The sequence below is a fragment of the Mustela nivalis genome, assembly GCF_964662115.1.
Source record: "Mustela nivalis genome assembly, chromosome: 5".
Taxonomy (NCBI): domain Eukaryota; kingdom Metazoa; phylum Chordata; class Mammalia; order Carnivora; family Mustelidae; genus Mustela; species Mustela nivalis.
Window position 1 is genome coordinate 136,961,992 of NC_139024.1, and position 23,084 is coordinate 136,985,075.

Below are 23,084 nucleotides of genomic sequence, written 5' to 3' on the forward strand. Positions count from 1 at the left end.
GCATGTCTAGACATCCCAGGAGTGGGCCTGTCACATTGCAAACCAATTTGGCTGTATCTACTAGAGCAGAATACACACATAACCCCTCCCCCATCAGAAGTTCCACAGATGTACGGAAGTGCACACACGCGGACGCCAGGAGGCACATCCAAGAAAGGCAACAGCAGCGATGTAGGTCGTAGTGAAACCTCCCATTGGTGCATATGGCAGTCGCGGACAGCACGTGGAGACCTTCACAGCCCATCTGAAGCAGGGCGGACGGAGCAAGTGAGAGACTTACTGGCGCCCATGTCCCATCCCACATGTCCCCGAGACGTGCACCCCTCGAGCCCAGTTGTGGGCAGAACTTGTCAGTGGTGTCCTAACTTGTCAGCCATGTCCTCTTGCCAAAGACGATGGCTGATTTCAAGTTGGTTAGATCCCCATGGGACGTGCCAGAATCAGTTCACTCAATCCTCACAAGTATGGGCTGGGAGCTGCGGAGGGGAAACACTGTATCTTCATGCCTGGTTACCCGGAGGGATTTGGCCCTCACTGGTGGGCTCTGGTGCCCTCCTCACTGCCGCCCACAGTGACCTGCTGGGTGGGTCGCGGCCATCGGGGCCACACTTTCCGGTTGTGTGAGATCCTGTCACAGGTTCTGAGGGTGTCCCCTTTCATACCAGTGGGAGGTTACAACCTGGGCCGTGTGTATTCTGCAGACTCACACTTCCCTCGTGGGAAGTGTCTCCTTGGGAATGTGGACGTATGTACCCATTTTGACTCACACATTTGCAGTGTTGTTCACTGGAGTCAGCATCAATGACAGAAGAAATTCTATTTCTACTACTATTTGACCTTCATTGTTCTTATGTTTTAAGGGGTACAGAGCTTAGACCACTGGGCCCCCTTAGAGACTCCAGCACAACTCTGGGAGAGACAATTACTCCTGTTTTATAGCTAAAGAAACTGAGTCTCGGAGAGGCTGAGTGATGTGCCCTGTGAGTAAGAGACGGAGCTTGGGTTTGAATTCAGGACAGCCTGACCCAGATCCGTTGCTCTTAACCGGGTACAACCACAATAAACACAGACACAGCTGTAGAAAAACAACATATCTGGAGTTCATCCGTAAGAAGGAAAGGAGAGTTTGCTTTGGGTTCTTTCCTTCCTTCTAGGTCTCCCAGGAGGGTGCAGCGCTAGACATCTAGACCTCTTAGTATCAGGACAAGAGGTCACCCTCTCTCTTCTTCCTATTGCCTGTCATCAAAGTTCCTGTCACCTACTTCTTCTGGGGGACTGGCCCAGGGACTGGGTCCCCTTTTCACTAGAGAACTTACATACCGGAAAATGTGAACTTCTTGTAGTCTTCAACACGGCCCCATAGTTCAAGAAACAGCATGAGCCAATGTTCCAAACTGTAAGTTGCAGGAACTAGCTCAAGCCAACTTGAGCAAACAGGGGTGTTCGCTTGATGGAAATCAGGCTATGACACGAAGCTATCACGCAGTGTCCGAAGGCAGTCGGGCTTCTGCAGGGCCTGGAGCTACCAGAGTCAGGAGGGACTCTGCTTCCCCTCGCTCAGTCCTGCTGTATCCCTCTCTCCCTGCAGACTAGGGATCTCCTCCTCTCTGTCTACATGATAGATGCAAGGTGGCTTCTCCTAGGTCTGTACCTCTTGAGTTCCAGCAAATAGCCTGGATAGAAATAGAACTCTCACGCCTAAAAAAAATTTGGCCCCCTTTGGGTCCAAGAGAGTTATGCAGCCCTGTTCCATTAGCTGTGGTTGGAAGTGGGGTTGAATTATGGTGGGAGATGGCTGTCAAGAACGCTGGACTCCTGTTGGGGTCTCGGGAGATGGGCAGACACCCCAGTGTCTCTACTGCAAAAAACAGCCTAGAGTAGTGTGAACTCTAGGCACAGAGTGGAGCCGTGAGGTGTATGTGTGCGGACGTGAGCTTGCCTGAAGGGAGCTGTGTCATTGCCCTGCACCTTATTTCAGAGAGAGGCAACCCACCCGGCCAGTTTTTCAGGACCCAGCCTTCCAGTTATCTTTGCTTCACTCCCATTCTTTATTTTACATAGCCAATCTCTCCTCAAATGTGTCATTTGGAAATAACTTTTGGACTCACGCTTTCCTCTCTATCCAACCCACACCACTGCTAACCCCAGCCAGGACTTAGACTGCGCATCTAAGTTATTGCAACAATTTCCCGGCTGTCTCCCCTCGGGGGCATTCTGTAGGTCACTATGCAGTTAATCTGCTGTGTATCGCTGTTCCCTTCTGAACGGCTCCCTTTCCCACCAAATAAAACTCAGACTCCTTCGCTTAGAATTTACAGCTCAGGCAGAAGTAATTTCTCCTTTTGATCTTACCTCCCTTCCTGCATCTGGCCCTACAAGTAGGACCCTCCTAGGTAACTTAACCATGTTAGGTTTTGCTAAGGTATTTACATGTCTCAAGTACGGTGTGAGATGTGCTGTCATTGAGTATATTAAGGGAAGAATCCACAACAGGTCCACTTCTGCATCCCCTGAGGCGTCTGATACAGCTTTCAGATGAATGATAAAACAGCTGAGGTTTGCTGGCTTATTCTGCATTGAATACGGCAGAAAAACTTTATGTGTAATTTTAACAGCAACCGTGGAAGGTAGGCAGGCAGTTAGATCCATTTCAGAGACGGGGACACAGAGGTTTCGAGAGGCTGCTTGTCCGGGATCTCACTGCCACGAAGAGACAGGGCTGGAGGATGGAAAGAAGGAAGGGCTGTCTGGGACGTCTGCGGCTTGGGGCGACCTTGCAGACCTCATGCTTACTTTGTCAATCCCAAGCTCCCACAAACCAGGATTTGCTCTCTTTTCCGGCGTGTGCTCAGGGTGTCTGCCTCACACCGTGCGCTCACGGGAAGGCTCCGCATCTTCCCAGCCCCGACCCCGCACTCACGCTCGGATCTCTGGGGTTCTCTCCAGTCCGCACTGTTGTTTTCCTCTCATCGCCAGGCTAGCCCTCGGTCACTCCCTCCTTGTTCTGCATGTGTTCAGTTGCGCTCCCCAAATAATTCTCGGGGGCAGGAACCCCCTGGCTCACGCTGGCCCACAACCTGCTTCTACCCCAAAGTTCTCACTCCTCTTTCAGTATGTTCAGGACGTTCTTTTTAACCACGTGCCTGGTGGGGAAACATGAGCCAGCAGGAGGCACTGCTGGTACAGTCGGAGTGAGCCGGCTCCAAATGTTGCTTTAGGAATCTCAGCAGCCAGCAGGAGCTCAGAGTTTTCATTTATTTATTTATATTTATTTTCATTTTTTAAAAGTAGGCTCCACTTCCAGAGTGGGGCTTGAACTCACAACCTGGAGATCAAAAGTCGTGTGCTCTACTGACTGAGCCAGCCAGGCCCTCCCAAGAAAATGTTACCAGTTCAGAAAAAAAAATGGAAACCCACTTATTTGGACAGCCACTGGACTGGAGGCTGAGGAGGATTCTGAGGGGTCAGGGTCTGCCTCTGGGACTTCCTTGTGCCTTTGCAGAGGGCCCAGTGGGTTGCATTGCCCAGTTTTACCCCAAAGCCACATTCTCATGGACCATGGGCTGGGCTGAAAACTATGCCCCCCCAATTGCACTGAACCCCTGATTTCCTGCTAATTATTCCAAAAACAAACATTCAACGGGTCTCCAGGATAGGTTTTTTCCTTTGGGTTTAACTGGAATTGCAAGATTTTACAGCTAGAAAGATTAGGAGTCGTCCTGGAATCTGACCACATTGCCTGGAAGGAGCAAAGGTCCTGGTTGGGGAATTCAGGCATTATTGCAAAGTCATTTAGAGGCCCAGCAGGAGTTAGAGCCCCTCGTCCAGGTGGCATCCCCAGGACTTCGGCTGTCTGGCCCCGGTGATTAGTTTGTTTCCACCTTCCTCATTCCTCCCATCGCTCCATATTCCCTTCTTCCAAATTTTTTTTAAGAAAAAAAAAAGTTTTTTTTTTGGTGGTCTGAGTTACTCATATATCCTCCCCACCTTGAACAAGCTTCTATTTACCAAATCCTGCAAAGAATCAGTGCTGTTAAAGTGAACTACATGCTAACATTTGGCCCCTTAGTCATCTTCAATATGTTACATGTTTGAAGCATGAGTGGAAGAGTAGCTATGGCAGATCTTGATGAGACAGATACTTGGCTTTAATGTTGTGGTCTGTGATCCTACATCCTGTGTCTGCCTATATGCATCGAAGGGAAATATTCCTTTAAAAACCCAGAACCAATTATATTGTTATTAAACTGTCTCTGTATTCAAGACAGATGAAGTCACATGAATTCACTTAGTAACTGATGGGAAGTTTTTCTTTTTGTTTTCCGTAAAGATTCTATTTATTTATTTATTTATTTGGGAGAGAGAACACAGGGAAAGGGAGCAGCAGAGGGAGAGGGAGAAGCAGACTCCCCGCTGAGCAGGGAGCCGGACATGGGGCTCCATCCCAGGAGCCTGAGATCATGACCTGAGCCGAAATTAGGAGTCAGACACTCAACCAACAGAGCCACTCAATTGCCCCCAATCAGAAGTTTCACTGAAATGTTTTAGAGATTAAGTGACAGCCATTTAAGTGATATTCTCAACAGAGTAAATAAGGTTACTCTGGGACTAATGAGAAAAAAAAAGAAAAGTGTCTGGTACCATCCAACATTCTAAGGACACGTATAAGGCAGTAGGAACAGACCAGCTTTAGGAAGCTGTTTTCCTCCCAAGCCTGCAGATCCCCAGAAGTCCAGCTTCTCTGGGAGGGGAGACCTGAGTGTTTTAGTGACAGACACGGCCACACTGGTCAGCACAGAAATGCTAGTCTGCGACCAGCTGGTTCAGCCCCATCATGTGCAACTCCAGCTTTATGGGTGTCTACATTTGTGTGTGGTCCCAGTTCAAGATGGCGAGACACTGACTGCGATTGCTGTTGCCATTGTGGTGTCAGTGGTCCCCTCAGGTAAAGAACACAGTCAGATTCATTTCTGCCAGTCCTCCTTCTTTGCACGTAAAACTTGGCCCTGGGGCAAAAGCAAGGTTATCCATCTTATTTCTCACATAGATCTCAACACGAGAAGCAATTTTCATGAGTGGTTCCCTGAGGTACTGATAAGGCCTGCAGAGAGATTGAAAAGCAAAGATCTTATTTGTTCTCAGAGGCGAGGGGAGCCGCTCTCTGGGAGAAGGGATGGGCAAACGGTCACAGGAAAAGTCTGCTGGGTCCTACACAAATCACTGCTTTCCCTACCAAGGTCCAGCTTTCATCTAGATCGTTCTGTGACAACAGACCAATACTAGATTAGCAATGAGGTGTCTGCCATCTTGGGATGTGAGATGCACAACTTCCCGTGGATGGTTTTTTTGTTCGTAACAATGAACATCTGCATGGGCTTCCCCACCCTCATTGGTGTGACCTTACCAGACGAGTCTATTCCAACGATCTAGAAAATGTGGCCGCTTCTTGTGGCTTCCGAATCACACACTGGGCTGCTGTCCTAAAGCCACCAGCAGAGTTTAATAGGTTGAACTCTTAAAATGTTCTTTGGTTCATATGATTGTGTTTAGTCAAGAATTGGTCCTCTAGGGGCTCCTGGGTGGCACAGTCGGTTGAATGGCAGATCCTTGATTTTGGCTCAGGTCACTATCTCAGGGTCCTGAGATTGAGGTCAGAGTCCAGCTCTGCGCTCAGCATGGGGTCTGCTTGGGATTCTCTCTTTCCTTCTCCCTCTGCCCCTTCTCCCACTGTCTCTCTCTCTTAAAAAAAAAAAAGAAAAAGAAAAAAAGATAAAGAATTGGTCATCTGGGTTCTGGTCATATTTACCAAGGAGAAGAACTTCTTGTTCGTGACTATGGGTAAGTCCAGAAGAGTTCCCAACTCAGAGAACATCATTCTTGGCATAGGAAATGCTTTCTCCTTCTGTGTTTTGAGTGCTTATCATTTCTTCCGCTGTTGCTATATTTGTAGCCTGGCCTCGGTACCTGTGATATCCTTCAGTCTAGAAAGCTAGTGAGCAGTCCTAAGCAGCTCATTCTGTAATAAAACATATTGGTGCATTTTCCGTGCACCAATTTGATATTTTACTGTGGATTTTAGTTGCGCTCTTAGAACCATAGTCTTAGAATATGTAGACCAACCTTTCTCCACTTTTCTAAAAATCTTGTATCACCTTTTGCAAAATATGGAAAAATTTCCCCCTACTCCTCCTGGACCCTGAGAGAATATGTATCTATAGGCTTTACCTGTAGAAAGAATATATTTATTTTACAGAGAGCTATGGGTAAAATCTCTTTTTAGCAGTCTTTTAAATTGTTCTCTTCCAGTAGATTTTTTTCTTTGTTTGAAAAAACCAGAAATATTATTTTCAACCTTTGGAAGTAAGAGATACCTTGGTAGACACTAGTCTTTCTGTTTGAACTTGAGGTTGTTTGGACCTGGCAGGAGGACAAAGATTCAGACCGTGCCCACTGCTGTCTTGTCTTAGCAGGTAGCCCAACTTCTCTGCTCAGTCACCTAGGCCCCAAACCTGGGACCCTTCCTGGACCCCCCTGACACCCTCTCTGCACTTTACATTTAATCAATTACCAAGTCCTGTTGACTCTATTTTCTTTCTCTTTGGTCCTGTTTTGTGCTCAGTGACACACTAATGGGGGCCAGTAGCTGGCAAGCCCTTTTGTCTGTAAGACACGTGACACCTGTCCTCTGCAGGTGCTTGTGGAAAGGGCTCTACACGGGAACCCCACAGTTTCATCGTTTGCCTACCTACTCTCTGGTTTGCTAGGTGGCCCTGAAAAAGACCCATTATCACTCTAGCTCTCTGTATTAGCTTGTCATTGCTCCGTAACTATCCACAAACTTGGGGCCTTAGACAATCATTTGTTCTGCATCGTTGGCCTGAGAGTTGGCTGCAGTAGACTGACCTTAGTGAGACTCAGCCGGGAGGAGTTCTTCTCAGGGTGATGTTGACTCCACTTTGCAACTGTCAGCGTCCTAGGTGACATCACTACCATCTCTTACCTGGATTAGTGTCCAATCTGCCCCTTCCCCCACCACCTATAAAAGTTGGTCTCCGTGCATCTCTCCCAATCTATTCCCCCATAAACTTCATCCCGCTGGAAAACTTCAACAGCTGCTTACAGCCTCAGGCCAAGGCGCCCTGGGCCCCCCACACTGTGCTCCCTGCTTTCTGACTCCTCCTTGCTCGCCAGCCACCCTGGGCTGCCTTAGTTCCTTGCACAGTGCTCTCCTCCGCCTCCCTTCCCCTCACCCCCCATTCAGGCCTTTGCATATGCTGTTCCTCCTGCCCGGAGAGCTCCTCTCCCTACCCTTTGTGCAGCCAACTCCTCATTTCATCTTCAATTTAAATCCCCCTTGCCTCAGGGAGGGCCTTCCAGACACTCCCATCAGCTTCTAGAGGACCTTTTTATTTCACCCTTTGTAACTGTCCTCAGATGTGTCCTTTCTCATCCACGTCCCCTGCTGGACTGTAAGCTCTGTGAAGGCAGGGGCTGCCTTGTTCACTGGTCGCCCCCAACCCCCCCAAGGAACCAGGTACCCACTGGCTCAGTCAGTGCTGAATGAACGGAAAGACCAGTGGAAGGCGGCAGGGAAGGGTCCCCAAATGACCTAGGGATGCTCAGGGTCTTGGTTTTCACACCTGCAGATGTGGGGTTTGGATGAGGTGGACTCTAATGTCAGGCAGCTCTGCCCTTTTGTCATCTCTGCAGATGTCCCCCTAGCCTGTCCCCTTGGGGGGGCAGTGTTGGTTGTACTGAGGCGCTGGAGATGTTGGATGAAGCTCTGGACGAAGGGGGTTGAGAGGGGCTGCTGTTGGTGGCAGGGCGGAGGAGACGGGAAGCCAGATACGACCGACCCACGATCTTCTTTCAGTTCCAGAGTCCAGAGAACTACAGCCATCGGAACAACATGGCCATGCCCGTGCACAAGGAAGCTTTCCCAGCTATGGAAGCACGGCAGCCAGACCAACCGAGTGTCATCTCTAAAGGTCTGGAGAACAGGTGTGCTGGGCCAGCGGTTGCATCTCGGAGGTTAACTCGTCCTGGCATTTCTCACTTGCTAAATGCTGACACCGGAAAGTCATCTCCAGACCCCAGCCCGAGTCCCTCCTTCAGAACAGCCAAGCACACTACAGGTCTGTGAGGGGGAGTGCGATGTGGGGCTCCAGTCGAGCACGGGGAGCGCTTAACAGAAGCAGAGACCACTCCCATAGGCACGTCAATTCGTTCAAAGTGCCAGAGTCCACCTGGGTCCCCTGAGTTCAGGAGTGTCCGGTGCAAGGCTCTGCCTGTCTCACCTGAGCCTGCAGGACAGGCTCAAGACTGTGGATTTTATGAGATAGGATTCTTTCATGTCTTTCTATATATTCCTAATGCATAGTTATTCTTATCTGAGTCACAAAAATTAGCTGTTTACGGCTCTGAGCCTGTTTAAACCCATTTGTGGGCTTTAATTAACATAAAAGCAACCCGCTGCTCTGTCCCACAGAACAAGCTAAGTTAGCTTGGGCCACTGCCTCTGGGACTCAAATCTGGGTCTCCTCTGGAGCAGATACCCTCTGGTAACCTGACCCTTCTAGGGGAGAGGTTCAACTTGGGTTCAACTGGATTTGGGTTTCCGAGTAGCAGCAGCAGCTGCTTTAATACATGAGGTGTAAATCAGAGGTGACATCCAGGAGCTAGTCCTTGGACCATATCCTACTGACGCAGAGTGGAAAAAGTGACCCAGAGCTGCACATCCCAAGGTGGGTGACTGTCCCATGAGTCAGCTGGAGGGAGACAGCACGTTTCCCACGCCACCTACATTCACTGCCGGCTCCGGGCTGTGGGGTGGGGCGGGGGGTGTCGGGTCCAAGACCTACCAAGGTGCGAGTATACAAGACTATCCATGGGCAAAACTGTTCTGAAGTTCCAAGTTGAACTGCCAACCAGGAGTACACGTGTAATCTCTTCTGAACGCACAGTCACAACAAAATCCACGCTCCGTGGGTGAGGAGGGCAGATGCGATCCCTTCGCACGGGAGGGGAAGAGGACCCAGTCTGTTCTCACTTGACTCACAGGACTCTAAGAATTAGAATGCCAGGGGCCCTGGCTCAGGGGCAGGCCCGGTGACACCGTCACAGTGGTTTTAGGATCTGGAAACGTTCACAGGAGCCTGTTCCAAACCTTAACACCTAAGTAATGAATTCACATAGTGCCGTTTACAAACATAAACAAGGCACTCTGACAGTATCTAGGTCCCAGATATGGGGTACTCTGGGTCCCCAGCAATCAAGTAAGTTATTTAATACCTTCTTTTTAGGCTTTTAGCTGATGTGTTTCCAAGGCGACACGCACACAAATGTCTTTATTACCTGCAACATCTTCAAAGAGCAGAGCTTCCCGAACTGACTAGACAGTAAAAACACCAGGGGGCCTAGTGATCATGCCTCCCCTCTCACTTACGGAGTCAGAATCTGAGGGCAGGGAAGTGCTCTCGGATTATAAGAAATTCCTCTTATAAAACTCTCCAATTCTGCAGGTGCTTATGGCTCTGTGAAGGGAGTTCAGGGAAGCCGGCTTTGGGAAGCAGAGCCGAGTGGCCCTTCCCCAAACTCAGCGTGGGCTGGGGGCACCCGGATGTGTTAGACTCAAATTCAAAGCATTTGGGGCGAAGCCCAAGATTCTGCATTTCCAATGAACTCCCAGGCGGGGCTGCTGGTGCCCATCCTCAGACCACATTCAGCAGGGCCGCTAGCATCCTGTCTCCAGGTGGAGAGCTGCGGGCGGGCCCCTCTGTGGCTGCACCGGGCCCAGGTATAAATTGCGGGATGCACCCTCTACTCTTTGGTGTTGCCCTACTCCCTGCCGCCCTCCAAATCTTGGGTGCCTCGACTTGCCCCCACAAAGGGAGCCTCCCTCTGGGTCCCCACGGCCCTCTGCAGGTCCTGCCGTCAGCAGGAAACGAAGGCGCGTTCATCATCGGGAGCGCATCTGGCATAAGAAGGCTTCAGGAGACAATTCTGTTTATTGTCAACGAAGATGCAGAGGGTGGAGGGGCTCTACATGGGCGGTGATGATACAAAAAAGGAGTGGGGCGGAGAGCAGACACAAGAATACACAGCATTATTCGGAGTGAGCTCCAGCTCCTCGCTTGAATCAAGGAGACCCCGCCACCCTTTCTCACTAGGGCTGCAGAAGAATGGAAACTGGCCTCAGTTTATCAGCTCCTACTGGGCAGGCCGAGCAAGAGGCTATTCTAAGCTGATGGAAGAGGCCACCTGTGGTCTGGGGGAGACCCCGCCCCAAGCGCAGCATGGATGCTGAAGCTGGTCCACGGCTGCCGGTGGTGGCTGGTCCCGGCTCCCTAGGTCCGAGGCTTCTCTTGATTCTCAATGATAAGCTTGTCAGTCGAATACATTTGGCCAATGAGGACCTGAAGGCAAAGAAAAAGACTCCATTAGCTGCAAAAGATCAAAAAGAGCATTGCTAACCTTTAAATGCCAACATCTGCCACCACAGGGCTGTTCCTTGTGGGGAACTGTATCGTGGGGCCAAGTGCAGTCATGGGGTTGGCCTTTGCGAATTCCCCACACCCTCCAAATGCTACTTCCTTCACTGTGAGAACAAGTTCGCGATCCACACTCATTCTTTTCTGGCCTTTGAAATGGCACTAGCAGGCACAGCCTTAGTTCCTTGGGCTGTCCTGAGCCGGCTGACACCATCCACCAGGCTCCTTGGCTGCTGGCTGGAGGGAGAGCCACCTGGACGTGTGCACAGCAGCTCCTCCCCAAACACAATCCCATCCTTTAGAACTGGTTCTCCCGTTTGGAGAGCCTTCAGCATAAAGCAGAAACGGGTCTTGCCTGTGTTGGGCTAGAACGTGGGTTCCATTAAGAGCACTGGAAGCAATATGGCTGCCTGTCTGGTCCAGGTGGGGCTGAGGACCGTGGTCTGGCTTCTCTCACCTCTTGCCTCTTGACTTTCCTACCCTTTCCTAAGTGTCCTCTTACACGGAGTGTTTCTGCTCGTGCCCAGATGTTCCCACTGTCCCAGGTGGATGCTGTAGCCACGACTGGGGCCGCCGCAAATGACTGGTCCTTCCTTGGGAACAAAGGGTCTTCACGAGTTTTCTCCAAAAGCATTTCCTAAGTGATACTTTCTTAGAACCTGGTACAACTGGTGCGGCAGGAAGGACTTCAGAGCAGGTGGTCGCTATCTATGGGTAATTAGGGGTCTTTGCTCTCAGTACACGAGGGAACCTCTCAATGGCCACAGCAGCTACCAGAGTGGCCAGGGGTCAGAATCAGGACCCTCATGTGGTCTTCCCATCTTGTTTTAATATTCTATTCTATTTTAAAAAGAGGTTTACTTGAAAGAGAGAATGCATCCAAGTGGGAGAGAGGGAGGGGCAGAGGGGGAGAGAGAGAGAGGATCCTCAGACTCCCCAGCGAGCTCGAATTCTGATGTGGGGCTTGATCCCAGGACTTGAGATCCTGACCTAAGAACAAGATTCAGACACTTAACCCACTGAGCTACCCGGGCGCCCCATCTACTATTTCTTTATTTGCATATAGTTGACACATCCTGGTACACTGTTGCAGGTGTACAACATAATGATTCAGCTTCTCTAGATCTTCTGCTAGATCGAGCTCTAGATCACAAGTGTAGCTGCCATCTGTCACCTCACAACTCTATGGTCTCCACTGTACCTTTTATCCCCATAACTTAGTCCCTCCATCAACTGGAAGCCTGTACCTCCTGCTCTTCTTCCCCCATCCTGCCTATCCCCCTCGCGCCGACCAGCAACCATCTGTTTGCTCTCTGTATTTATAGGTCTGATTATGCTTTTTGTTTATTCATTTGTTTTGGTCTTGAGGTTTCCCATACAAGTGAAGTCATTTGGTATCTGTCTGTCCTTCTCATCTAACCCTCTACGTCCATCCCTGTCGTTGTGAATGGTGAGATCTCATCCTTTTTTACGGTTAATACTCTATTTTAAAATGACGGCCCATGACAGGGGAAGATTTTGACACTAGTAAGGAACAGTGGTGCTCTCTCACCAGCGACACTCCAAGAGACCGCCTCAATATTCCCATCCTCCCATGCTGCTGGTGACGTCTTCTGGCGCGCACCTGTATAGAGGTGTCCCAATGGCCCAGGGGCTCTAGGAACTCAGGGCATCACGGGGATACCAGGAGAAAGTGAAGGAAGAGGTCAAAGCCACCCAATGATGGACAAAGAAAGCCGAAGAACAGAGTGGAGATTTAAGGGCATGAGGATGATTGAATAGATTACTTTCATTGCAAGTGAATTCCTTAATTTGATAAAAGAGAAAAGGGGGTGGTGATGGTGGGGAATGAGTGTTTTGCACCAGTACCAACAGAAGTCAGTGATGAGCGCTGCTCCCATGTCTTCGGCCTCCCCTCCTCCTGTCCCTATAAAGAACACACATGGCTTCAGATGCAAGCGGGAAGGGCGGGTCTGGGATTCCGCGGAGCACGATCTGCATAACATAGTCATAAACCATCTTGAGGGGTGAGACTAGCTGGACGTGGTTTCATGAGGAGTGGAGCACAGAGGCTCATCCTGGCCTCCCTTCTTGATGACCTGGAGTAGCTGTGGGGTGAGCGGGAGCCAGATGCACCCTACTCCAGAAAGGGGGCTGAGAAGCAGTATTCGATACTCTGGGTATTATACGGTTTTACTTTCAGATGCTAACCTCAACAGACAAATGGGCCTACAATCATTGCTTTTTAGAAAAAACGCTAAAATACCAATTATTGTAAAAGGAAAATCAGGACTGTTATGTTTGGGGAGGATGTCTAGGTTAATAAAAATAATTTTATGTAACAGCTTGGGCGCCTGGGTGGCTCAGTGGGATAAACCTCTGCCTTCATCTGAGGTCATGATCCCAGGGTCCTGGGATCAAGTCCGGCCTCGGGCTCTTTGCTCAGCAGGGGGCCTGCTCCCCCCGGCCCCCGTCTGCTTCTCTGCCTACTTGTGATCTCTCTCTGTCAAATAAATAAATAAAATATTTAAAAAATAATTTTATGTAACAGCTTAAATGATTCATTTACCTGGGAACTTGGTTTATATTTCATGGATGTGGGGAGAGTTTATCAGGAGCCCCTCTTAGAAGTGTTGACAATACCATGTTCCACGAGTTTATCAGGGTTTTCTCAGGGCTCTAGTGGCAGGCAGAAGTTATGATACGGCCTAAGGAAGAACTCTTTCACACAGTTGGCAAAAAATGGAATCGGCTGCCATTCCAAAAAATGGAATCGGCTGTCATGCTCTGGGAGGGGGAGAAGGTGGGGACGGAGAAGGAGTTCATGCGGACAGAGGTGGAGCAAGGTGGGCTCCTTCCACATCTCAGCCTCTGTGATGACTTACTGGGCCAGGACCCATCTCTGACACCTCTCAGAGCAGCTGGGTGGCCCCCGAGTGGCCCAGAGTCGAGCCATGTGTTCTGATGGCCTGGAAGAAAAGGTGGTCTCCTTGGTGGGCTGTTTGAAGATCCAGCAGCATTTTTACCACACTGCAGAATAAACCCGTCTCCTCCCGCTCAATTCACTTTGTGAACACTGTGTGAACAGTCACCTTCCTGACGGATGGGACACAGGGTTCTCTTGTCATGTGGCCTTTTTCTCCTGTGCTCCTAGGCTTCCAGGGACAGCGTGAACATAGTAGTGGTCCTCCTCGTCCACTGATCTAAAGGATGGAAGCTTTAGAGGGGATGGGTGCTCTCTTGAAAGAAATGCAGATATGGTATGGGGTGACTAGTTTGCAAGCAGCTCCATGTAAAAGGCTCCAAAGAAAACTGACGAATGAAGAGTGAGAGGCGATCCAAAGAACTCAGGTTGTAGGAGCGTCATTCAAAACAAACCTTCAGAAAAATAAACCAAGACGGAAACAGAGAGGGAGGCAAACCACAAGAGACTTTTAACTCTAGGAAACGAACTGAGGGTTGCTGGAGGGGAGGTGGGTGGGGTGGGGTAACTGGGGGATGGGCACGAAGGAGGGCACGTGATGTGAAGCGCACTGGGGTTGTACGCAACTGATGAGTCTCTAAACTCTGCCTCTGAAACCAATACTACACTATGTTTTAACAAACCAAATTTAAGTAAAAAAATTAAAAAAAAAAAAAAAAAAGAACCAAAAACCCACCAAAAAACAAAAAACCCTTCAAAAAGCCTATCCACCCTTTGAGTTAATGGCTGAAGCTTCCCTGGTCCACCACCCCCCCCCCCCCCCCCCCCGCAGAAGGGGCTCTCTGGCTCTCTCCTGGGAGCCTCTGTGCCTGGATGGGTTCCTCTGCGTGAGGCCCAGAGGCCGCTGGGGAGAAAGGCGGACTCCTGTCTTACTTGTTCTGACGTAGCTGCTTTCACAGCATAGTCTGGGACAGTGCTAGGCACACAGAAAGTGCTCAGTAAGAACCTGGTAACTAAAAATGCCAGTGTCGAGCATTCCCAGTTATAACCAAGGCTCTATTGTCCACTAGTTCTAAAACCCAGATCTGTACATAATTAACGCAGTGCTTTGGTGGGGAGCTGCTAGTGGAATTACGGAACTGATCAAGGCAATTCAACAGAAGTAGCCACAGGACCATTTTATTGTAACAAGAATGCTCACTTGCTGTTAAGGAAAATCAAATGATCAAAATTTGGCCCAGCAGAAAGTTTAAAGCTGTAATCCAGGCCTATAAGGGATTAACCCAGAGCAATTACAGAAGATGGAAGAGAAATATTCAGTTCACCCAGGGAGGAAATATTAAAAAAGTTATCTCAACGAGAGCTACAGAGGCGAGGCAATAAATGTTTGTGCAACAGTGCTGTTGCATTTATTTTGGCTATAAAATGTGTCAGCACACACAGGGAAGGGACGGATGCCGCGGTGCTAATGACAGAGCATGTCACTCCTACGCTGGAGGTGAGAGGAGCCGGTCAATGAAGCGAGGAAGTCCAGTTACTGCCTTCAATTTACAGCCCTTCCAGAAGCCCCAAGGGGCTTAGCTAGCCACATCCGACTATTACCATGCATAAGTTGGTCATTAAAGCTGATCACACTTTTATTCTATAAACTTCAGGAATTGGCATTAGAGTCCATTAGAAAAATACACAGCTTATTCAACTGCAAGTAGATGGGCTGGCTGGCTGGCCTAGAAACACTTATGAGCTTGGAGACTCATTAGACAAATAACCTGCTGGGGAGGAAGGAGGATCCAAGAAAAGAAAATTTAGTCCAACGTCTCAGGTCTCCATTGGTCACTCAGCTGCCGCAATGTGCCGTGCAACGCGTCTCAATCTGACTTGGACCCAGAGGAGCTGCGCTCCATCACCAGGAGTGGAAGAGCCTTGGCTACTTCCTGCCTGTTTCACGCCATTGTTAGGAGCATCCAATGCAATAGGAGACTTGAAGAAAATGTACCAATTGCCCCAGATACTTCCTGGGGCTCAATTACATTTGCTGTCTTCATGTTGCTGAGAGGATTAACTAAGAACAGTAGTGGGCATGTGGTCAGGTCTCGTTCACTGTTACTGATATACATGGCCCTGTGCATCGCCAGTCTGCTGCCGGGAGGAGCACTACAGGGTGTCAGATCCTGACCTCAAAGATCTTGAAGCCTCCTCACTCTCTGGCTGTAAATGTCTATGAGTCTGTAATGGTGAAACACACCCACACTGTGGAGAGGATGTCAGGGATGTCTGACACCACCTCCTGGCTTTGAACTTGAGCTTCCTGGGCTAGACTTGAGGACTGAAGGACCCTCTTCATCTCTGCTCTGGGCCTACCCCCCTGTCCGGTAGGCCCATGATGCTTACCAGTGGTCTAGTATCAGGAGGTTGCCCTGGGCACTGAAAAGTTATGGGAGAGATGCTGACAACTGACTCTCCCGGAGAAGCCTAGGGAGGGACTGTCCCTGCTCTCTGCCCTCTCTCAAGATGGTAAAACCATCCAGGCAGGGATGGTTCCCTGTCCACTGAGGACAGTGACAAATCCTGCCTCTGACATTGTAGTAACCACACCACTACGACCAATAATGATAATGCTATACTACTAAAAAACTACAATGGTAATGATGATGAAAGGTAGCAGTCACATTTAATGAGCATTTACTGTGTACCAGGCACTCTTCTAAGCATTTAATTAATTAAATCAATTAATTACAAGTATTTAATTCTTTCTATCACACAACAACTTTATGAGGAAGATACCATTATCATCATCAATTTATAGGCTTTCTACAGGCAAACCCCATCTTTGGATTTCTGCATTTGGAAGGAGTGTCATTGCTCAGATGGGCGTGCCCTTCATTTCACATATGAGAAGCCAGCATCTCAGTGGATGACACCGAAAATATGATGAGAAAAGAAAGTAACAAGAGTCACATCAACAACAATAACAACACACCTAGACATAACCTTAAAAAGAATGTGTAAGGCTTTAAGAGAGAAAACGATAAAACTTAAAAATATAAAAGAGTTTGGATGAAATAAGATATACCATGTTCATGGAAAGACTGAATCATATAAAAATGTCAATCTTTTGCTAAATTAATCTACGTTTCACACGATAATGAAAATCCCAATGGTTTTTGGTTTTTTTTTTGAGATATTTGAGGAAACAACGTTCAAGATTATTTGAATGAGTACAAAGTCAAAGATAAGAAAAAGTATTTTGATGAGGAAGATACTAAAGCATTTTTGAGATAAAGCTGAAACACTTGGCACTGGCCCAAGGAGAGAGAAATGAGCAGAATAAGAGTTAGAAACCAGATCTGGCTGAACAGAGGTAGTTAATACACAAAATTATACTCATGGGGGTTTGGGACTTAGCTTGAAGAGGATGTGGTAACTAGAACATTTCTTTGAAGTCTCCTATTGATCTTCACATAAATAGTATATTCCGTTCCATAATACATTTATACTTATTTTATAAAAATGATTTCCCAAGCTGTCAAGTAACTCTGGCCCTTTGGGAAGATGCACTTTATATATTCCATGCCTTTGAGTGCCTCCCGACACCCAGTTGAGAGGCATCTTTTTAATTTCCTAAGGTAGTTTACATTTGATAGGGACTTTGGAAAGTCCCCCCAAAACCTATGTACCACCAATGTAAGTGAATCTTTGATAGCAGAATTTCAGCTTTTGGTCTACTGTCTGCTTGTCCCATGGAAGGTGGGCAGGACATCTGTGCCCCTCCTCTGGCCTATAATGATGTCAGGCAGTTTCCCATGTTGCCAATGCGATTCTCCCAATGATATCCCAGTGTGGAGGGTCACTGTCACAGCCTAGCCTGAGTAGAACAGTTGCTGTAACAACCACTTTTATCATACTTGGTTTCCTAATAAGTTTTTGAAGAGGCAAACTGAAATAGGGATATATGAAATTACATATAATTCTTCTATTTAGCAGTAAGAGGTAAAATCTAAACTTTATGAATTTGGTTTTCCTCTAAAATATCGCTCTTGATGCATATGCTCTTTTTCATTCTATAATTTCATAGCCTAAGTTGTTTTTCAAAATGTTTTACATATAGTAACATAATATTATTACTTTTGAATTTGCCATCATTTTATGAAATAGAAGAATGCCTGAAATGGCCAGTGTAGATCTTTGAGAAGTCAGTTCACAATTAGGTGTACAGCAGAGAAAGAAGTCCAGTCCAAAGAATCCAGAGTGGAATCTTCGTGTGTTTCCTCTCTCCACATATGCTCCATCTCCATTCAGCTCTGTGAGCCTTGAAGTTTAGATACTGGGCGGGTATTCCTAATATGGACGGTGGTGGTGAGGACCTGACTTCTTATTTTCTCTGTGATATTCCTAGCAGCGCGGTGAACAAATTCCTATCTTCTCTAAATCCCACGTCACAATTAATACTTAGTGTGTTTCCTCCTCACTAGTAGGGACAAGAGACACCCTAGATGCAGGGCTGTGTCCTCTCATCAGTGTGACCAGATGCCTGGCTTATCCCTATTGTCCCAGCGTGATTATTAATAGAGCTTTCTTTCAGTCTCAAGGGTTCCCCTTTGTGATGATGAATTATATGGTTGCCCTATCTCTTGTCCACCATTGTCAGATTTCTAGGCCATTCCGTTGTTTTCCTGCATGTCTAATGTTCAGTTGAACGTTTTTTAAAAAGCCCACCAAGAGACAGCCTCTTTCTTTCAAATCCCAGGCCATCAGAGTAAAGAAAATCAAACAATTGTAATGGGTCTCAGAAAACTGTGGCCTCAAAGGGTCTGAAGTGATTTCTACCAGCACACTGTCCCTTCTGCGGGAATGTGGCCCTTTTGAACAAATATACATGTAAGGCAGTGGTTCCTAACAAGACAGGGGAGCTTCCAAGGATACACATGGCCCGGCCCCACTCATGGAGTTTCTCTTTAGGGAGGTGGGGGCGTGGGTCTAGGCAGGTCACCGTTCTCTTGCATCTGACTGGCAGCCCTGAGTGAGGAAGGGGCACAAACATAATGGCATTCAGGCTCATCATTTATTATTCATATTTAAAAATAATCAGCTTTTTTCACCCCAGTGGATGAATATTTTTCCAGAAAACAAACAAAAAACCAGGGTTGATATTTACCCGCACAGCGCTTCCAGAAGGCCATGGATGACAAGACCAGGTTGGGGGAGGGAGATGTCTTTGTTGCTCTGGGATGGCACAAGGCTGATGAAGGCCAGGGAAGCCTCCCACACCTGTTCTTTAGAGCTGCTGGGGGCTGGTGCATGATTTCTACCTGCTAGTCTGGACCACTGCTCAGGCAAACACGTATAAAACAGGAGAGAGGTACTAGCTGTCTTCCCACTCTATCGGGATATTCTCGCTCCCCGTGCCCGAGGCACAGCTGGCCCCGTGGGGACACTGGATACAAACGGTCTGTCAGCCACCCCTCCTCCCGGAGGCCACAGTGAAGCATTGCATAACAGGCTCTGTGAGATGAAAGCAGCCCATGGCAAGCACGAAGGTTAGCGGCACTGCGACTAGGTCACCGAGCCCTTCTTGGAACGGGGCGGAACTCAGGACCCAAACATCACGTCAGAATGAAACCTGGCTCTTCCTGGGGATGGTGACAAGGGCCCAGGCAAAGCGCCAGAGACGCTGGCCTTCCTGCACTCCGCTCGCTGCACCCCAGCCCCTCAACTCAGTGCTTCAGCAAGAAGAGATGGCAGCAAGATCAGAGTCCCGGCACTGCTCTAATTAGTTACAAGGTGACACAACTACCTTGACTGGCGATTCCCAGGCCGGTGCTGGGACCAGCAAGCTCCTGACCAGATGCTTACCAACATGCTTGAGCAAGATCCCTGACAAAGTTACTGGGACCATCAGGAGTTGTTTTATCCCTTCAGGGACACCTTCTTTCAGGGTCAGCTTGGTTCAATTCTGAGTTTACTTTATTTTTTTTTTCCTCCTTAGAGAGAGGAGGAGAGAGGGAGGGGAGGGGCAGATGGAGAGAGAGAATCGTAAGCAGACTGCATGCCCAGCGTGGAGCCCGATGTGGGACTCGATTTCACAACCCGGAGATCCTGCCCTGAGCTGAAATCAAGAGTCTGATGCTTACTTGACTGAGCCACCCAGGCACCCCTTAATCCTGATTTTACATCTGCTTTAAGCAAATATAACTGGAAAGGTCAGGGTGGCAAAAAAAGGAGAGAAAGAAATACTCAGTTACATGATTACCTACCACTTCAGACAACTGTTTCTAGACACTTGCAGATCGACTGTGTTTCATTTGGTTTGTCTCTGTCACCTCCTCAAATGGCTCACAGCACCACAGGGGTCAGACGGCCCAGAGCACGGCCACCCACACTACTCTGTTTCATCTGACACATTCTTCACTCTGTGGGCTTGCAGGCTCTGGGAGACCACCGAGGCACCTGCCACTGGAACAGATTCTCAGTCTCCATGATAGATCCAAAGTCAAGGCTATAGAGCCAAAGAAAAGGCCCTTGACACAGAAAAAAGTTCTACAGTATGAACCAGGAGGTACACTTTTAATTCTTTTTTGAAATTCAGGCTTGTGACATACGTGCATTTACTGGCTTATTATTTATATTTATATATAAATATTATTATTATTTATATAATTATAATTATATATAATTATATATATATATATATATATATATATATATATATATATATCTTAGATTTTATTTATTTATTTGAGAGAAAGAGAGAGCAAGCAAGAGAGAGCACAAGGAGGGTGAAGGGTAGAGCAGAAGCGGGCTCCCTGCTGAACGGGGAGCCCCATTTGGGGCTCGAACTCAGGACCCTGGGATCATGACCTGAGCCGAAGGCAGATGTTTAATGACAGAGCCACCCAGGCGCCCTACTGGCTTCTTCTAAAAAACAGGGTAAGTTTGATGCCATCTGGTGTTCAGGAGTCAGTGTCCCCAGACGAGACAATGAGCATCCCCTCCCCTCACAGAGCCAGGCTGGCCAGAACAGTTTCTGTGCAGCACTCCACACTCAGCAGCTTCTGACAGAACCCCATGGCCAGCGGCAGCTGCCCTCCCTAAGAAATGAGATAAAACAAGAGAAACAAACAAGTCAAACTTCACCCTCTTCCTCCAACTTGCCCTGTGTCAAGCTCAGCGTCTTTACCAGTCAGGACACAGACCTTCCTTTCAAACAGCTGCCTTGCTTTCCTTTGCGTCCAGCCCCACAGGGACCTGCTACGTCATGTCCAGGGACATTAAAGCAGATGACCAGCAACATGCTTACTTTCCCAGGGCTTGGGAATCTTCCGGGAATGATATTAAACCTTAAACAGCACCAGAATTAGCCATTTATCAACACATTTGATCATAAGGCTCATATTTTCCCATTTCTTTCTAGCATGCTGCAGGGGAGATGTGAGCACAGCTGGAAGTTATGGTGGATAAGGGAGAAAGGGAAGGCCTGAAGCTAGAGCCTGAAATGACACCATGAGTCTGATGAGAAGGGGGGTGGGGGGGAGTTTCTGTCTTACCAAGCCTACCTCCCCGATCCTTAGGGCTCTAGTAGGACACGGGAAACTTGCCATCAGCTGACACGGCCTCCACACTGACCCTGAAGCCCAGTTGCTGAACATATTTTCCAACTAAAAGCCCGGAAGGCCAAGGATTGCCCCCAGAAGGGCTCTATCAACTCTTCAACAGAAGCACACATGCCAGCATTGCAGCATCACCAATGCCAATGGCAAGGATGGGCATCTTTTCTTTTCTCCTGTGGCTGTGCCCACTACTGATCTCCACGATGGGAAAGACAGTTCAGATTTCTGACACTTGCAAGAGAGAGATGCTGCGCTGGTGGAGGAAATAACCAGTCCCGAAAGAACCTGTCGAGGGAATCAGCAGTCAGGAAGTGCACTGTGGTCTGTCTCCCAGGCAGGGGGAGAGAACCCAGCCATTGAATGGTGAGCTGCGGACACCCTGCCAGCATTCAGTCGTGGCCAGGACACACAGCTCTCCTGCCCGGGTTCCACTTTCTCTTGCCACAGAGCAGGGCAGGCTGCAGCAGGCGCGACTATCTGGGTAGACCACCGTCCACCTGCCCCCTTTCAGTGCCCTCCCAGACTCCCTGGGAAGGAGACAACCAGCTCCCTGCAGCTGCAGAAGCAGCCTCCCCGAGCAAATGGCCACAGGGGAAGACACCACGTGCAAATAAATGGTGGCTTTTCTCTTAACAATATGGACTTCCATTAAAGGTGCCCATCGTCAACTGCTAAGGGGAAAGTGCAAGGAAATTAATCTGCCTGCCCCAAGTTTGTGCCGTGGCTGATTTTAAAAAGAGCCTGTGATCATTCTCTTCCATCAGGGCCACTGCCATTCAGCCTTTTCTTTACCTTCACTTGCTTCAGTGAAATCACACTACAGCCATTTCAGGCAGACTGTGACAACCTCATACTCTGTGTAATTATTACAGCAACAACTAATTTCTGTCTAGCACTTTACAGTCAGTTCATAAGGTATCTGTACACTTTACTGGCTTGTCTGATCCTTGTACATAGAACAGACACCATCCTCTCTAATCTGTTTTTTATTTTTATTTTTTAAAGATTTTATTTACTTGAGAGACATAGTGCACAAGTTGGCAGAGAGGGAGGCAGAGGGAGAAGGAGAAACAGGCTCCCTACTGAGCAGGGAGCCCCATGTGGGGCTTGATTCCAGGGTCCCGGGATCCTCACATGAGCTGAAAGCAGAAGTTTAATCAACTGAACCTCTCAGGTGCCCCTCAACCTCTCTGTTTTAAAGAGGCCTAGGATCTAAGGGGCAAACTAATTTATCCAACATCACAGGGTCAATACTCTGAGTTTTAGCAAAGCTCTAAATTCTATTCCTTTTTTTTTTTTTTTTTTTTAAGATTTTATCTATTTATTTGACTGACAGAGATCACAGGTAGGCAGAGAGGCAGGCAGAGAGAAAAGAGGAAGCAGGCTCCCTGCTGAACAGTGAGCCTGATGCGGGGCTCGATCCCAGGACCCTGGGATCGTGACCTGAGCTGAAGGCAGAGGCTTTAACCTACTGAGACACCCAGGCACCCCTAAATTCTATTCCTTTAAACCTCAGTGTATTCGTGAGTACAGTATGGTTTGTTTTTTAACACACTATTAAAAAGAAATTAAGAACAAACCACACTGTACTCACGGAATACACAGAGATTTAAAGGAATAGAAATAGAATTAGAAATAGAAAAAAAACCCCTTTAAATTAGAAATTTTAATTAGAAATATAAAAAGAGTGGGCGCCTGGATGGCTCAGTCATTAGGTGTCTGTCTTCGGCTCAGGTCATGATCCCAGGGTCCTGAGATGGAGCCCCACATCCGTATCCCTGCTCGGCAGGAAGCCTGCTTCTCCCTCTCCCTCTGCCTGCTGCTTGTGTCCTTCTCTCACTGTCTCTCTCTCTCTCTCTCTGTCAAATAAATAAAATAAAATCTTAAAAAAAAAAGAAATTTAAAAAGAGAAATAGAAAAAAATAGAAAATTAAAATAGAAAAAAATCTTTAAATTAGAAATAAATAAAAAAAACCACACTGTACTCATGGAATACACCAAGATTTAAAGGAATAGAAATAGAATTAGAAATAGAAAATCCCACTACTTCAAAATCACCTTTAT

General features: G+C 47.9%; 1 protein-coding gene across 1 annotated transcript in view; it reads right to left on the reverse strand.

Moving 5' to 3' along the window:
* Positions 1 to 9,974: 9,974 nt before the first annotated feature.
* Positions 9,975 to 23,084, reverse strand: part of LYRM4 (LYR motif containing 4) — a 166,252-nt gene continuing 153,142 nt past the window's right edge. Inside the window, exon 3 of the mRNA XM_082731037.1 lies at positions 9,975 to 10,415. Within this exon, the coding sequence (XP_082587163.1) occupies positions 10,347 to 10,415 (69 nt within the window). The 3' untranslated portion in view covers positions 9,975 to 10,346. The remainder of the gene's footprint in view (positions 10,416 to 23,084) is intronic.